Consider the following 13,225-nt stretch of genomic DNA (forward strand, 5'->3'; position numbering starts at 1 on the left):
CTCTGCCCGGGCCTTGGGTTAACTCTAAAGTTTCGTGGCCCCCGTTGGCAGTGATTCCAGTGTCCACGCCACCCTGTCCTCTTAGTCTGGTTGCCCATCATCATCATCATCTTTGTGCATCATCCAGGCTAACGGTTACGGATCACTTGTGGGCCACACAGAGTCCTAAACACAAAGTATTTGTAATTTAATCTTGGCAAACCACCGAGGTGGTCTTACTGCGTGGGTGCTTAGTCGCTCTGCCATGTCCAACTCTGCAGCCTCATGGACTGCAGCCTGCCGGGCTCCTCTGTCCATGGGGATTCTCCAGGCAAGAATACTGGAGTGGGCTGTCATGCCCTCCTCCAGGGGATCGTCCCAACACAGGGATCGAACACAGGTCTCCTGCATTGCAGGCGAATTCTGAGCCACCAGAGAATCCCAAGGTGGTCTTGTCAGCTCTGTTTTACAGTTGGGAAACTGAGGCACGGGAACAGAGTCGTTTGCCTAGGGCCTGGCAACTAAGAAATGCTGAAGTTGGATTATACAGACACTGCCTCCCACATCAGGCCGGTTTCTTAACTGGGCCACACTCCTTTCAAAGTTGTGAAATTTGTCATTTTAACTGACTCAATTATGGCCCATCTCCAGGTTTGAATCCTGTTGCTGTCAATGTTTGGAGCATGAGAGAACTGATATTCCCAGCAGTGCTATTTGTGAAGCTCATCTTGCTATGATAAACGAACTGAACGTTACCTTCTTTGGTTGGGCCTGGCATTGTTTTGCCTGGTGGTGTTGGCGTGTCTCCTGGCATGACACTGAAACCACATGTATAGTTAATTGGTTGGCTGTGGCAGGGTTCAGTGTCTCATGGGAGGTCTGTTGGAACCCTGCGCCTGATGACAGCCTCGTGTCTTTCCAAGCCTTTTGCTCTGGCCTTCAGAAGTGCTTATTTTTTTCTGTTATTAATCCTATACTGGACTTGAATTATTGTAGAATTCTGTCTAAAGAATTGGGTGCATTAGTGCTTATCCTATCCAAGAAACTTTAAAAGTTTATATACATGTTGTTGTTCTTTGGTTGCTAATTCTTGTCCAACTCTTTGCGACCCTATGAACTGCAGCATGCCAGGCTTCCCTGTCCTTCACTATCTCCTGAGTTTGCTCAGACTCATATCTGTTGAGTTGGTGATGCTATCTAACCATCTCATCTTCTACCACCTGCTTCTCCTTTTGCCTTCAGTCTTTGCCAGCATCAGGGTCTTTTGTAACGAGTCAGCTTTTCGCATCAGATGGCCAAAGTATTGGAGCTTCAGTTTCAGTATCAGTCCTCCCAATGAATATTCATGGTTGATTTCCTTTAGGACTGACTGGTTTGATCTCTTTGCAGTCCAAGGGTCTCTATGTTCGATACAGGATACAGGATGCTTGGGGCTGGTGCACGGGGATGATCCAGAGAGATGATATGGGGTGGGAGGTGGGACGGAGGTTCAGGATTGGGAACTCATGTACACCCATGGCTGATTCATGTCAATGTATGGCAAAACCAATACAGTATTGTAAAGCAAAATAAAGTAAAAATAAAAATTAAAAAAAAAAAGAGTCTTCTACAGCACCACAGTTCTGAAGCATCAATTCTCTCAGTCTTCTTTATGGTTCAGCTCTCACATCCATACTTGAGTACTGGAAAAACCATAGCTTTGTCTGTACAGACCTTTGTTGGCAAAGTGATGTCTTTGCTTTTAATACACTGTCTAGGTTTGTCATAGCATTCCTTCCAGGGAGCCTGCATCTTTAAATTTCATGGCTTCAGTCACTCTCCGCAGTGATTTTGGAGCCCAGGAAAAGAAAATCTGTCACTGCTTCCACTTTCCCCCCTTCTATTTGCCATAAAGTGATGGGCCTGGATGCCATGATGTTAGTTTTCTGAATGTTGAGTTTTAGGCCAACTTTTTCACCCTCATCAAGAGACTCTTTAATTCCTCTTCATTTTCTGCCTTTAGAGTGGTATCACCTGCATATCTGAGGTTGTTGGTACTTCTCTGAGCAGTCTTGATTCCAGCTTGTGCTTCATCCAGCCCAGCATTTGAAAAGATGTACTCTGCATATAAGATACGTAAACAGGATGAAAGTATACAGTCTTGTCATGCTCTTTTCCCAATTTTGAACCCATCAGTTGTTCCATATGAGGTTCTAACTGTTGCTTCTTGACCTACATACAGGTTTCTCAGGAGACAGGTAAGGTGGTCTAGTATTCCCGTCTGTTTAAGAATTTTCCACAGTTTGTTTTGATCCACAAAATCAAAGACTTTCACATAGTCAACGAAGCAGAAGTACATGTTTTTCTGGAATTCCCTTGCTTTCTCTACAATCCAACAAATGTTAGCAATTTGATCTCTGGTTCCTCTGCCTTTTCTAACTGTGTTTGTACATGTGGAAGTTCTTGGTTCATGTACAATTGTATGGTAGTTTGAACATTCTTTACCACTGCTCTTCTTTGGAGTTGGAATGAAAACTGTTCTTTTCCAGTCCTGTGGCCACTACTGAGTTTCCAAATTTGCTGACGTATTGAGTACAGCACTTTAATAGCATCATCTTCTAGAATTTTAAGTGGCTCAGCTGGAATTCTATCACCTCCGCTAGCTTTGTTTGTAGTAATACTTCCTAAGGCCCACTTGACTTCACACTCCAAGATGTCTGGCTCTAGGTGAGTGACCACATCATCGTGGTTTTCCCAATGAACATGAACAGTATGAAAAAGCAAAAAGATTTGACACTGGAAGATGACACCGGCCCCCCCTCCCCCCCTGCAACCCCCGTCAGAAGGTGTCCACTATGCTACTAGGAAATAGCAGAGGGCAATTACTAATAGTTCCAGAAAGAATAAAGCCGCTGAGCCAAAGTGAAAACAGCACTCAGTTGTGGACTTGTCTGGTGGTGGAAGTAAAGTCCGGTGCTGTAAAGAACAATATTGCATAGGAACCTGGAATGTTAGGCCCATGAATCAAGGTAAATTGGAAGTGGGCAAACTCCAGGAGATGGCAAGAGTGAATGAACATCAACATTTTAGGAATCAGTGAACTAAAATGGACCGGAATGGGTGGATTTAATTCAGATGACCATTACATCTGCCACTGTGGGCAAGAAGCTCTTAGAAGAAATGGGGTAGCCCTCATAGTCAACAAGAGTCCGAAATGCAGTACTTGAGTGCAGTCTCAAAAATGACAGAATGATACTGGCTTGTTTCCAAGGCAAGCCATTCAACATCACAGTAATACATGTCTAGGCCCTAAACACTTATGCCAAAGAAGATGAAGTTGACCGATTCTATGAAGACCCACAAGACCTAGAAATAAAATTTTAAAAAGATGTCTTTTTCATCGTAAGGGATTGAAACGCAAAAGTAGGAAGTCAAGAGATACCTGGAGTAACAGATAAGTTTGGCTTTGGAATACAAAATGAATTAGGGCAAAAGCTAACAAACTTTTGTCAAGAGAACACAGGAATCATAGCAAACACCTTTTTCCAACAACACAAGACATGACTGTATGCATAGACATCACCAAATTGTTAGTACCAAAATCAGCTATATATAGTACACTGTCATAAACCAGCATGCCAGCAGCTAGGCTTTTGCCCAGTGCTTTTATTTTCTTGTTGGTATTTACAGTGAGTGTATTTTATTACCATGAGATTTGATCTCCATGACTCATACATAATATAATAACAAAATACTCAGTCTTTGTTTTTAACATAATTACTGAGGACAGATTACCGGATATGAGTTTTTTCTTGGTTTATCAATTATGGTAATGAAGAAGTCATAACTCTCTCAAAAACACTTTGCTTTGTTCATTTCTGAAAAGAAACATGTTTTATGGGAAGCAGCATGATATAAATGAAGGATTCAGACAGACCTGGAATTAAATCCCAGTTTTTCCATTTGTTAGTTATATGATCTTGAGCAAGTTACTTAACTTCTCCAAGCCTTACTTTCCTCACTTATAAAATGGAACCAGTATTTACTTTTCAGTTTTATTATGCAGCTTGGAAGTAATATAGCTAAAGTTCTTGCTTCATATGAGAGCTCAGTAAATGTTAGCAGCTTTTAAAATTGTATTCATTGTTATTTTTATTATAAAATGCATTATTATTAAGTCTGCTAAGCACCTAGCACAATAACTGACATATATAATAATACTTTCCCTACTTCCCTAATCTAAATCACTGATTATTTATAAAAAATATATTTGAGACTCATAAATATTTTAAAATTAGGGACTATGAAATACACATTAATTAGTTTGATGTTTTATATGGTTATTTGATATATAATTTGATATATAATCAGGTATATAATTAACACTTTATTAAAGTGGATAATTAAGACCTTACTGTACTCGGAAACCTCACTGTTGTGCTTAGTCTTTCAGTCGTGTTCTTTGTGACCCTGTAGACTGTAGCCCACCAGGCTTCTCTGTCCATGGGGATTCTCCAGACAAGAATATTAGAGTGGGTTGTCATGCCCTCCTCCAGGGGATCTTCCCAACCCAGGAATCAAACGCAGGTCTCCTACGTTGCAGGCAGATTATTTACTGTCTGAGCCACCAGGGAAACCAAAACCTCACTAGGTTGGACTGTTGACAGAAATACTAGTTTGATTTGCTTTTTTTTTTTTTAATTTTGTTTTGAGTAACTCCAGTTGCCGTTATTAGTTGTTAACTGTTATTATTCACTTGTTCCACCCAACTTTGGTTTTCAGTTTCTATAAATTATTTATTTCCAAGCTTCAAGGTATAATTAATGGTTTTAGTAGGTACATTTATTTACTTATAAGCAACAAACTCTTTTTTTTTTTAGCAACAAACTCATTATCTTTGTTTCTTAAATTGGTAACAGAGATGCTGGACTTCTAATCTACTTTTGTTTGACAAAATTTTTCTTCATAGTGTGTAGTTAAAGTTGTAAATCATGGTCTAGTAATTATAAATTCTGATTTATGAAAGCACAGATTAATGAGATTTTATTTTTCTTTTCTTTGGAGAGAAGGGAACATGCTCTTCATTGATATTAATATTGCTTTCATTAAATCTTTAACTGTGTTTTGCTTAGCTTTTCATTTAAAATATTTTGTATTTAAGGTCTCATTTGAATCCAGAGCATTTTAGCTCTTTCTCTTATGAAATTGGCTTAGGTATTTTATGTTTATCCTTTGCTAACAAAGGTCCATATAGTCAAAACTATGGTTTTTCCAGTAGTCATGTACAGATATGATAGCTGAAGCATAAAGAAGGGTGAGTGCCTAAGGATTGATGCTTTTGAACTGTGGTGTTGGAGAAGACTCTTGAGAGTCCCTGGACAACAAGGAGATCAAACCAGTTGATCCTAAAGGAAATCAACCCTGAATATTCATTGGAAGGACTGATGCTAAAGCTGAAGCTCCAATACTTTAGTCACCTGATGCGAAGAGCCGACTCATTGGAAAAGACACTGATGTTAGGAGAGAGAGAAGGCAGGAGGAGAAGGGTACGACAAAGGACGAGACTTTTGGATGGCATCAACGACTCAATAGACACGAGTTTGAGCAAACTCTGGGAGATGGTGAAGGACAGGGAAGCCTGATGTACTACAGTCCGTGGGGTCGCAAGGAGTTGGACATGACTGAAGGACTTCACAACAGCATGTTTACCCTTAAAGTTTAACACTGTTCCTTTTTTATATTTATTCTATTCTTAAGGTTGATTTTCATTTTCAATAGCTCATTTGTACCTAATCATGTACTTAAGTCCTTTTAATAGTGATTCTTTCTCCCTATATTTTACCCAAATATGTTGATCTTCCTTTCACACACAGACTAATGTGCTATTTCTGAGAGAATTTAGTAGCTTTTTCTTAACTATATTTGCAGACTGCCTCGTAATAGTAGCTATCTATGTATTAACTCCCCCCTCCCTTCCTGTCCCCCCATCTTTTCTTAATGATTCACATTTTAATGGAAAGTTTTAGATAAATTATCTTCACTGTTTCCTTTAATCATTATTTATTTTGTGTAAATTTCAGGATTAGAATGGCTGAATACGGAAGAACCTATTTCTGTCTATAAGGATCTATGTGGAAAAGTGGTCGTCCTTGATTTCTTCACCTACTGCTGCATAAACTGTATTCACCTGTTGCCTGATCTTCATGCATTAGAACACACATACTCTGATAAAGGTATCTGCTCTTTTTAATTGGTTTCTGACAGATTGTCCTGGCATAGTCATTGGAGAGTGGCTGACTCATTTTGCTCATAGGAGAATGAACACTTGGCAAGACTGCAGTGATTCTGAAAGTAATTTCTAATCTGTGAATTAAGAACTCCATGTACCTTTTTGTGAAGAGTTAAGCTTAGTGATAATGGTTTGCCTTGCTAAAGAACCAGCATTTAGTATATGATTTTTCTTTAAAAATAAGGATATAGTTTACTTTTTTCATTATCAAGTATTTTAAAAACGTCATTTTGTACATCTGGACTTACCTAAATTTGTTCCATGAGAAAAAGAGAAAATAAAATGCATGACTAATTTTATACTCTTCTCACTATGATAAAAAGGTTTAAAGTTCTTTTTAGGAAATATAACTAGGCTTCTTTTAATTTCAAATGACCTAAAACTACTACTAATATTTTAGAAGGCAGAGTATTATAACAGATACTTTTTCTTTGACCCTGCTTTATTTATTTATAAAGGTTAAGGCTTTCCAGCACACACTAGGAAATCCTTTTTTATGGTATTACAAATTTTGAAATTTTAACAAGAGATTATGCTTAGTATTTTCTGTAAAACTTTGACATTTTTCAGATTTTGTTTCTTGTTTACTTCTTTCTATAAAAAGAGAACATGTGCAGTAAATGAAATAAAGGCTCCATTTGATTAGGCTTAAATTAATTGAAGCTGTCCTCTCTGCAGTGACTAAAAAGTGGTCACTGATCTTGTGAGAGTAAAAATGAGAATAGAGTATGCATGTACAAAAATGAAGGGTATCTTGAAACTTAGTTGTAAAAAAAAAGGAAATGTTGAATAAAATCTTCAGTGCAAGTGAAACTTCCGATATTTTTAATTTGGAATAGACTATATTGGAAATGCCTGTTAATGAGATTTATCAAAAACTCACATATTCCCAGTAATTAAATCATGTTTTTAAAAATTCATCCATATTTAAGAAATAAGAGTATTTCATTGTCTCCTAGGTTTTAGATGCTTGTGTGTCTTGTTCAGGTCCATGTAATAAATGCATTTATTGAGTATGTATTATGTGCAGGATACTCCAACTGCTAAGGAAATATATAACAAAGTTGAATTAAAGCAGTGGGGAAAGGAGTGACTCACTTTGCCTAAAAGCTTTGGAAGATGTTTCTCAGAGGAGACAATTAGGTTGAAACTTGAAAATGAGCAGAAGTGTAGCTGAAAATGACAGTGGGGCAGGAGGGACACTCCTGGCTGAGGAAGTAACAGGTAAACAAGCAAGGAAGCAAAGAAGGACTAAAGTTGAAGGAGGAAGACTTGGATTACATTTAATATTTCTGTTTGAATTTTTGCCATATGGTTACCTGTATATAAAATGCTTTTATAAAAATTTTAAAAGAAAAAGATTAAGCATCTTAAAAATTAAATTTAAGTTAGATTTATAGCTAATATAAGAGGCAATTAATTCCCCTGATCCATTTACTCAAATTAGGAAATTTTACAATAAAACAATTAAACAGTGATACTCTATTCATATAGTCAAAGATTAGAAATGTCCATGAAACGCTTTACTTACAATCCTCCTAGGAAATTGCAAACATTTTCATCTCTTTTAGATACCAAATGGAAGGAGTAGATTTGGGGAGTGAAAAATAGTTTACTGTGGCAAGACTGTAGGGGCTCCTTGGAAAAGTGAAAGGAGAGGAAGGTAGATTAGGTTCAGACTCACTATGAAGAGCTTTGTATAACCTTCTTAATAGTTAAGTTAATACGCTTTTTCATCCATTGAAAATACAGAGACGTTTGAGGTTGTTTTATTTACATAATAGGAGAATGACAATATGATTTGTGTTTCAGGATGGTATTTACAGACTGGGTTAAAAATCCCAAAGTTAACCATTTCCTGCTTCATATCACTGCTAATAAACTCCTAGGTTAACTCAGTTGTTTAACCTTTATCTGAAGCAAATTCTGAGGCTTCTTAGAATGGATCCTTATAATCTCTTTACCAGTTTACTGAAAATATTTTAAAACACATTGTGACAAAAAATAATAATAATTTTTACATATAAATACACTTCTGAAAAGTAAAATACTTTGTAACTGGTTTCAACATTGTAATTTCAAAGAAATAATACTTCAGTAATATGCTACTGTATTAAAATTCTGGTAACGTAGAATTTTATATTGCTTAGAAGATAAGTTCAGTTCATATTCACAAAAGCAGGCATAATCAGAATTATCATTTGAAAGTTCAATAAGCTGGCACTAAATTAATTTGCTTTCTTGCTGCTAAGAGTTTAAAAAAATTTTTTTATTGGAATATAGTTGATTTACAACGTTGTGTTAGTTTCAGGTACAGCAAAGTGAATCAGCTGTACACACACACATATGTGTATATATATCCTTTTTCAGATTCCTTTCTCATATAGATTGTTACTACAGAATATTGAGTAGAATTTACTGTGTTTTATAGTAGGTTCTTGTTATTTATTTTATGTATATTAGTGTGTAGATGTTAATTCTAGTCTCCTAATTAATCACGCTGCTGTGTCTTATCTCAGTACTATCTGATATATTTATGAATGTATCTGCAGCCATGTTATTTATGTCCTTGAAGAGGCTTTCAGTAGCCTGTTTTTATTTCATGGAATTTGAGTTTGTTTATCAGTAAGCCAGAAATGCTCAGCTGAGTAAGTAAGTGGATTTTAATTTAAAAACACTCTGAAAGAGGGCCAATTTAATACTTAGTCTCCTTCCTCTTTAAAACAACTTTTAGAATCAGGTTTGTAATGGTGACCAGTATCACTTTCACAGTAGCATACAAGAAATTATAAATGTCAACGATCTAAAGCAAAAGTAAAGATACTTAATAGTAGTGAATGGTTCTGATGTTCAAACAGTTTTTAAGAATGTAGCTGGGCCCTGAGCTTGTTATTAATTCGTAATGAGTTAGCATATATTTGTATTACATTGACAGGTACCTCTGGTTTTTTTCCCTTTTCTCCTTGAGGGTTTCTAGTTTTTTTTTAACCTCTTTATACTGGATATGTTAATAGTATATTTTTACATAACACACAAATTTAGCACAGTGGCTATCTAAGGAAAAGCACTGATTTTATAAGAAAACATCTGGTAGGAAAATTTGGCATACTTTTAAATGTGCTTACTAGGTGAATGTTAATATATAGTTAAATCAGACTCTAAAAATCTAAATTCCATAATACTTCTGAGTAACCACTGGTATTCTTATTATGTAGTATATGCTATTTTTCTGTTTCATACTTTTTAAACATTAGAAGTATATACTTCTGATTTTACAGTGAAAGTAAACTTTAAAAAAATTTATTTTTAGTTGAAGGATAATTGCTTTACAATATTGTGTTGGTTTTTGCCATATATCAACATGAATCAGCCATAGTTATACATACGTTAAACCTCCCTGTTAAACCTCCCTCCCACCTCCTACCCCACCCCTCTAGGTTGTCACAGAGCACCAGTTTGAGCTCCGAGTCATAGAACGAATCCCCAATGCCTGCCTGTTTTACATATGGTAATATGTATATCTCCATGCTGCTCTCTCCATTCATCCCACCCTCTCCTTCCCCGACTATGTCCATAAGTCTGTTCTCTATATCTGCATCTCCATTGTTGGCCTGCAGATAGCTTCATCAGTACCATCATTCTAGATTCCATGTATATGTGTTAATATACAAGATTTGCTTTTTTCTTTCTGACTTCATTTTGTATAATAGGCTCTAGGTCCGTCCACCTCATTAGAACCGACTCAAATGCATTCCTTTTTATAGCTGAGTAATATTCCACTGTGTGTATGTAACACAACCTGTTTATCCATTCATTTGTCAATCAACAGCTAGGTTGCTTTCATGTCCTAGCATTGTAAATAGTGTTGCAGTGAACATTGGGGTACATGTGTCATTTTCAATTAAGTTCCCTCAGGGTATATGCCCAGTAGTGGGATTGCTGGGTTATATGGTAGTTTTATTCCTAGTTTTTAAAGGAATCTCCATACTGTTCTCCACTGTGGCTGTATCAGTTTTCTTTCCTACCAACAGTGCAAGAGGGTTCCCTTTTCTCCACACTGCCTCCAGCATTTATTGTTTGTAGACTTTTTGATGATGGCTATTCTGACCGGTGTGAAGTGATACTTCATTATAGTTTTGATATGCATTTCTCTAATAATGAGCAATGCTGAGCATCTTTTCATGTGCCTGTTAGCCATCTTGAGAGTCCTTTGGACTGCAAGGAGATCAAACCAGTCACTCCTAAAGGAAATCAATCCTGAATATTCATTGGAAGGACTGATGCTGAAGCACCAATACTTTGGCCACCTGATGTGAAAAGCTGACTCATTAGAAAAGACCCTGATCCTGGGCGTGGGGAGAATATTGAAGACAGGAGGAGAAGAGGGTGTCAGGGGATGAGATGGATGGCATCACCGACTCAATGGACATGAGTCTGAGCAAACTCCAGGAGATGGTGAAGGACGGGGGAGTCTGGCGTGCTGCAGTCCATGAGGTCACAAGGAGTCGGTTGGAATACTACCAAATACTGGAAAACAACAAGAACAGAGTAGCCATCTGTATGTCTTCTTTGGGAAATGAAACTTTTAATGAGTCATTATTTGATGAGTTTACTCTGTCAGGGTTCCCAAAACCACCCCCAGGTCAATTCTTTAGGAGGACTCATAGGACTCAGCATGGAGTTGTACTCCTCGTGGCTACAGTTTTTTACAATAAAAGAATACAAAGCAAAATCAGCCAAGGGAGAAGACACATGCGGCTGAGTCCAGGGGAGACCAGGAGCAAGTTTCCAGAGTCGCCTCTTGATGGAATCACATAAGGTGCGCTTAATTCCCCCAGCAAGGAGTTGTTAGGATACGTTTGAGATGTTGCCAACCAGGGAAGGTCATTAGAGACAGCACCCGAGGTTTTTTGTTGGGGGCTGGCCACAGAGGCATCTTCTGCCTGGCGCCATGTACCAAAATTCCAGACTCCCAGAAGGAAAGCAAGTGTTCACCATAAACCATAGTGTTTGTACAAACAGTTTAGGTCTTGTGTGCCACTCTTATCAGTTCTGGGAATGATGGGAGCACTCCCCAAATCCCGGCAAGGACCAGCCCTGTAAGCAGACCTTTGAGAGAACAGCAGTGGGGCCTGCTGTGCTAACTCTCTTTTTGTACGCACTTCATATTTTCTTTTTGCAGCAGCCCGTATGTTTATTATTCTTTGTTCCTAAAGTATGATGAAAATGTTGGCCAATTTATGGTAAACTTTCAGAGTGTTTAATGTGGACACAGGGACATGTCAGTTTTTGAAATTTAAAAAACATTCAAATTTGCTTCTGGCCTCTGCTTTAATTTAGTATTCAGTGATTGTGATTTTGTTTTTACCTCATGTTTTCAGTGCTCTTGGTATAAAACCTAAAATCCTCTCTCTCCACACCTTTCTTGCTTTCCCTCAGGGTCTTCTAACCTCCCTTGTCTGCCTTCATCCTTTCTTGAGTATCCATTCTCAGTCGCTAAGTTGTGTCCGACTCTTTGCGGCCCCGTGGACTACAGCCTGCCAGGCTCCTCTCCGTGGAATTTCCCAGGCAAGAATACTGGAGTGGGTTGCTATTTCCTGCTCCATAGGATCCTTTCTTGCCTAGATCTCAAGATGTGTCAGTTTACAGTTTTTGTAACAGTAAAACTCCCCATTATTTTTAGTTTTTGCATTGAACTAAGTTATTATACTGCCTGTGATCAAACTTTACTGTCTGCTGTATACTATATATACATAATATATGAGGCTTTTCAGTGCAGTGATAAAGAATCTGCCCACCAATACAGGAGGCACAAGTGATACGGGTTTGATCCCTGGGGCAGGAAGATCCCCTGGAATAGGAAATGGCAACCCACTCCAGTATTCTTGCCTGGAAAATTCCATGGACGGAGGAGCCTTGTGGAATACAGTTCATGCGGTTGCAGAGTCAGACGTAGCTGAGTAACTGAACACACACACATTATAAATATATAATATATATACTGCTATATATAATTGTAATCTATATGTCTGTACATTTCACAAAAATAAGACCTTAAAAGTTTTTTTAAAGTCTTAACACATTATTGACTGCTTCTACGAAAATCCTCCAGTCAATGATGAGTTAAAAACTTAACTTTATTTCTAACATTTTAGAAGCTGTTACTCTCTATTTGGTTTCACCTTCCTTTTTTCCCTTTCTTCTTCCTCTCCCTCTCTTCTCACTTTCTTCCTTTTCCCTCTCTTCCTTTTCTTCCTTCCATATTTTATTTTAAATGCAGTAGTTTTGATCCATGTGATGGCAAAAAATCCAAAAGGGAAGGGTCTTTTATGTCCTGTTTTATTTTTTGTGTGTGATTAACAGAACAAGCGAAATATTTTAAGAAAAATCTCTGTATATGTACTTCAGGGTTGTTGACACTGAAAAAAATTAGAAGCAGTTATTTGGCAGTTGTTCTTGTATATAGATCAATATAGATATCCTCTTTTGTCAATATAATATGGCTTATTGCACACAAAAAAGTTTCTTTAGCATTTATACCCTGTCCATTCATTACCTACTTTGTACTAGGCACTGTGTTGGTAAATAATAAAACAGTGTATGGTCCCTAAATAATTAATAGGAATTATAGTCTAACAAGGAGAAAAGTTAAATAACTACATAAATATTTTTATAATTTCTCATTAGTGCTAAGAAGGAAATTACAGTAATCTGGAAGAATAGAAAGTTTTTCCTTTTTTATTGGAGTATATTTGCTTTACAATGTGTTGTTAGTTTCTTCTGTACAGTGAAGTGAATCAACCATATATCCCCTCTGTCTTGGATCTCCTTTCCCGGACTACCAAGCCCACCCATCTAGGTCATCATAGAATACCCAGATGAGCTTCTGTGCTATCTATAGTAGCTAGATATCTAGCTACTAGATCCCTGCTATCTGTCTATCTTACTAGCTATGTATAGTATGGAGATTCCTTAAAA

At 37.4% G+C, this 13,225-nt stretch overlaps 1 protein-coding gene across 1 annotated transcript in view; it reads left to right on the plus strand.

Annotated features, from left to right (window-relative positions):
- Positions 1-13,225, plus strand: part of NHLRC2 (NHL repeat containing 2) — a 52,159-nt gene that overhangs the window by 459 nt on the left and 38,475 nt on the right. The window contains exon 2 of the mRNA XM_068961700.1: positions 6,039-6,191. Within this exon, the coding sequence (XP_068817801.1) occupies positions 6,039-6,191 (153 nt within the window). The remainder of the gene's footprint in view (positions 1-6,038; positions 6,192-13,225) is intronic.

This window comes from Capricornis sumatraensis, chromosome 23 (genome assembly GCF_032405125.1).
Source record: "Capricornis sumatraensis isolate serow.1 chromosome 23, serow.2, whole genome shotgun sequence".
Lineage (NCBI taxonomy): Eukaryota > Metazoa > Chordata > Mammalia > Artiodactyla > Bovidae > Capricornis > Capricornis sumatraensis.